At 44.1% G+C, this 4,497-nt stretch overlaps 1 protein-coding gene across 1 annotated transcript; it reads left to right on the top strand.

The window, feature by feature from the left end:
- Positions 1-2: 2 nt before the first annotated feature.
- Positions 3-3,204, top strand: CSUI_010697 (uncharacterized protein). Its single transcript, XM_068070799.1, has 2 exons — positions 3-966; positions 1,230-3,204. The coding sequence occupies exons 1-2, from the start codon at positions 660-662 to the stop codon at positions 2,186-2,188; spliced, it is 1,266 nt and encodes a 421-aa protein (XP_067917225.1). The 5' UTR covers positions 3-659; the 3' UTR covers positions 2,189-3,204.
- Positions 3,205-4,497: the final 1,293 nt, after the last annotated feature.

Raw genomic sequence — 4,497 nt, 5'->3', positions numbered from 1 at the left:
TACATACACCTGGTGTCCGTCTTTCGGTGTGCATCCACCTAATGGACACGTTCAGGTGTACGTCCACCCATTGTTCATGTCAAGGTGTACGTCCACTCATTGTTCATGTCAACGGTGTACATACACCTAATGTCGATGTTGAAGTGTATGTACACCTTACGCAGTTAAGAGGCTATTGTCCCAGTTACCTCCTTCGTCGCCTGGGTTCTGGAGTCTATCTACACCATGATGTGAAGGGAGGAGAGTAAACTCCGTGATTCGTATTCACTCTCATGTCTCTCTGTGTCTATGTTGTTATGTGTGTGTCTCGCTCCATACCCATGGTGAAGGTTTCTTGGTTACCGTACCACATCTACACATATAAGTTGTCCGGAAAGGGAGAAAGCGCCTGTTTTTGTGAAGGCATATGTTTCTTCTCATGGCTTCTTGGGTTGACAAAATCCTAATTGTTTTTCTCCTGTTACTCTCTTTTATATGCTGGGATTCCTTGTTTATAGGTATCATAATAAGCTGTGTTCTGTACACTCAGAAATTCTCACCTAGGCAGTGCGTGTCTCAAGAGACAAGAAGGTACAAGAAGACGGAGAACGAGGAGAGTGTCTCGTCTTCTCCTATCTGAACCAGGTTTCTTTGATTAATCTTTCTGTCCGTTCTTCACGATGGGAAACGAACAGAGTGGTGTAGAGACACCCGCAGAAGATTCTTCATCATCATCTTCTGTCTCCTCTACAAATGTTTCTTCCACCGGGAGTGGAGAAAAAGAACAAATGAAGAAAGAGGTGATGACGAAGCCGCCTGACTCTTCAGTTAAAGAAATACATGCGACACCTCATGGCGAAGGAGAGAAAGAAAAAGAGAAAGAAGAGAAGGAAGGAGTAGCGAAAGGAGCTGCGGCTCATGCAAATGAGGTGCCCTTACCGCAGCAGAAAGAAGAAGAGAAAGAGAAGAAAGTCGAAAAAGAAGAAGGTAGGAAAAAAGGGTATTTATTCATAGGTATGAACGTATCTGTAGGAAGCAGTCTCTCTCCTTCTATATGTATACATGTATGTATAAATACACCTTCATGTGTGTGTATGTATGTGTTCGTATATATACATATATCTTTTATGTAGGCATTGATAAGTAATACCTTTCTTTGATGTGTCGTCTCTTGATGTCTCTCTCCCTCCCCTGAATCTACGCATATCTGTCTTTACTTGTCGAATGGTCTTGTTCTTCTTTCCGTTCAGATATGGCGAAGGCACCGTCGACGGACGCAAGTCCGAAGAGAGAAGAATCTATCCGGGTTGCCAATGACCACTTATCGAACTCAAACAATCCAGGCGGGGGAGAAGAGACTCGAGGAAATCCAGGGACAGGGAAGAAAGTTGAAGAAGAAGGTTTGACACGTTACTTATCGGGGCTTGGCGATTTCTTTCGCTCTGAGACATCTGCTGCGATCGCAGCGACTTCAGGTATGATGAAGAATGTCGAGAAGATGGTATCGTCAAGTAGTGCTTCTGAAGAAAAAGAGGAGGAGAAAGAAAGAAAAGAAATTGAAGAGAAAGGAGATGCTTTCTTAGGTAATGCAGTTGAAACAGAGAAACAAGAGCATCACCGTCATCATCCTCATTCATCTCCTTCGTCGTCTATGAAGAGAAGCGATACAACGGCGAGTGAAGGAGGAAGTCTCTTCTCTTCTCTTTTCTCTTTGTCTTCCTTCCAGCAGTCTTCTCCGAGTGAAGAGAAAGATCGAGCGGTGAAAGAAGAGAAGAAAAAGAGAGAGAAAGAAATCAAAGAAGACGCGGCTTTCTTGGGGGATGCAAAGGTGACAGAGGAAAAAGAGAAAGAAGTGGCTGCCGTTAAGAATTACTTCTCTCAAAGTTTCGAAGGTGTCTCGTCTCTCTTTCGTTCTCTTTCCACAGATACAACGTCCTTTGCAGATCATGCAGGAGAAAAAGCGGCCGAGACAAAGGATAACTTCCAGTCCTACCTAAGCACAAGTCTAGAGGGCGTTAATAATCTATGGAGAGGTGCTTCGATTAAAGGAAAAGATATGATGGGAATCCAAGACGCAGAGACAGCCGCATATAAGGCTCTCAAAGCAAAAGATGCTGCCGTTGATTCTCTTGGATACGCCGGTCAAGCTATCTCCGATGCGTCGGTTGCAGCGAGAACAAGTCTCGTCTCTCAAGATAGAAAAGCTTGAAGAGGGAGGGTCAAGAGCAAGATAGACGGAAAGAGAAGATGAGCTGCAGGGGGGGCAAAAAGATGATGAAACAAGAAAGGGAAGAATTGAAAGAAAGGAGATGAGATTGCAGAAAGAGACAAGGGATAAATAGACCAAATGCTTAGACAGGTGACGTTCACAATGTAGGTTCCCCTGGACAACTACGGAGATCTACACAGAGACACGCCAGAGACACGAAGAGAGAATAAAAGAAGAGGTAGACGTACAGGTAGAGTTGTGTATATACGCGTGTCTATCGATATACATAGATAGATCACTAGAGAGAAGAGAAGAGAAAGGGCACCGGGTGATAGAAACCGGAGATAGTACAGCGGCAATGATACGGAGATAGGAAAGAATGATTTCTCATTATGACTTCAAGATACAATAGATAGCTTGGAATAGAAGATGGGGATGTTGAAGATGGAATGAGAACGCCTTCTGTTGTTCTGTCATTCTAGCCTAAAGAAGGCGGGAAGACAAGAGAAATGTAGAAGATTCTTAAGAATGTGAAGGCCACTTATCTTCATTCTTTCGTTCCTTCTTTCTTTCGCGAGCTAGTGACTTGCGAGAGGTTTGAGTATGGAGTCTGTTTTCAAGTGTACATGCAGTGGATCTCATGAAGTTATTTCTCTGTGTATGTGCATGCAGTGGCGCTCTCCCTGTATGCATACAGATAGGTACATCCGTAGAATAACTATGTCTGCTGTGTGTCTGTAATCGTATGTATATGATCGGTGTTACGTCTATTGGTATTGTTGTCCGTGTATCTGGCTGTACGTACATCTCCATCCATGTATACTGGAAGGCGTGGTGGTTTCGTCAAGTATGCGTGAAGGTTCCATGTGTATATCGACTTCTTCTCGGTCTTACCTTTCTTTTCTTCTTCACCGAGAAAGGGTGAGCGTTAGTGACGCTGTCGTATGCGGATCAAGAAGAAAAAGGAAAAGAGAAACTCTTGGAACAACGTTTCACTTACTACATATATCCGCCAAATCAGTTTTACCTCGGCAGCATTTGACTCGAGGGACAACGGCGCCTTCCCCCTTTAACTCCTTCCTTTCTTTCATCGGGGTCTCGCCTACAGACCTAGACAGGAGGGGATCCCGGTTATACTAAGAAGCATATACATACATATATACATGTATGGATATATGTAAGTTCGCGTCTTGTACGCACATGTATTATAGACATACGTACGCACACATATGTGACAACACGTACACATCGTACATTCACAGACGTGATTTATCAGATAGGTAGATCTTGTATATAAGGACAGAGAGAGAATTGTCTTAACCATCACTGTAGATAGCGGAAGAGGAGACAAAGTACGAGAGAACCACGAGGGAAAGGTCTTCTTTCACTCGATGTATGATAGAAAAGAGATATAAAAAAGAAACGATATACGTGTTACGTGTCGTGGTAGAAGGTAAACGACAAGAAGAGAAAGGAAGCTTTCCTCTTGATCCTCTCAGGATCATCGCTCATAGACGACATAAGCGATAACGCCTGCGATAAGAAGATGAGGTGTCGTGTCCATTCTCTCCATGTCTCCAGACGATTACTCACTGCATGCAGTGATACTACACTTCCCCATCTCGTGTACGAGATATACATTTGTGTACTTAGTAAGAGACGATCGAGGTTTGTGTATCTGTGTCTTCTGCTATTGATACATCTTTGCGTACATGAAGTCATGGATAGACAGAGAGTCTCAAACTCACGAGACGCTCGGCTCGTTTGATGGTGGTCATCCAGCGATCAGTCTTTCTTTCTTTACGCTTCTCTCCCTTCTTTAGCAATGAATCATTTTCATTTTCTGAGAGACGAAAGAAAGGCCGTGTACATACATGTCGTCTCCTGTAGAGTAGATTCGTGTGGCAGATCGGTTGACGGTGATGACACGCAAGCAGGCAATCACCGACAGAATCTAACTTTGCTTCTTTCGTACTCCTTTCTTCTTTGCGCGGGCAGCGGCTACGGAAATGTAGGCCTGCCTATCTATGTCGTTATGACCGAGCATGAGAACGTCTCAATAGTTAACACGGTTCGCTTGCCCTTTCTTATTTCTTCTTGTTCCAGCTCCGCTTTAGAGCCACGAAGAACGAGGAGATGAGAGATGACAGAGATTCACAGGCAAATGGAGAAACAACATGAAGCTAGAGACTCGCGTAGAGCGATAGATTGGACAGATGATGTGCGAGAGAGGAACAGAAGTTCCTCTCAGAGAAATGTGTTTGTGAGCTAGAGCTCACTGCACCGCGGTTAGTACTCCCTCGGGAGCC

This window comes from Cystoisospora suis (assembly GCF_002600585.1).
Source record: "Cystoisospora suis strain Wien I chromosome Unknown contig_8031, whole genome shotgun sequence".
Classification (NCBI taxonomy): Eukaryota; Apicomplexa; class Conoidasida; order Eucoccidiorida; family Sarcocystidae; genus Cystoisospora; species Cystoisospora suis.
Note: the sequence above shows the minus strand (reverse complement) of the source record. Positions and strands in the feature narration are given on the sequence as shown.

Bases quoted from the DNA above. Each gene is read 5' to 3' on its own strand.
- CSUI_010697 (XM_068070799.1), top strand. From the start codon at position 660: ATGGGAAACGAACAGAGTGGTGTAGAGACACCCGCAGAAGATTCTTCA. The intron at 967-1,229 runs GTAGGAAAAAAG...CTTTCCGTTCAG, and splicing joins GAAAGTCGAAAAAGAAGAAG to ATATGGCGAAGGCACCGTCG.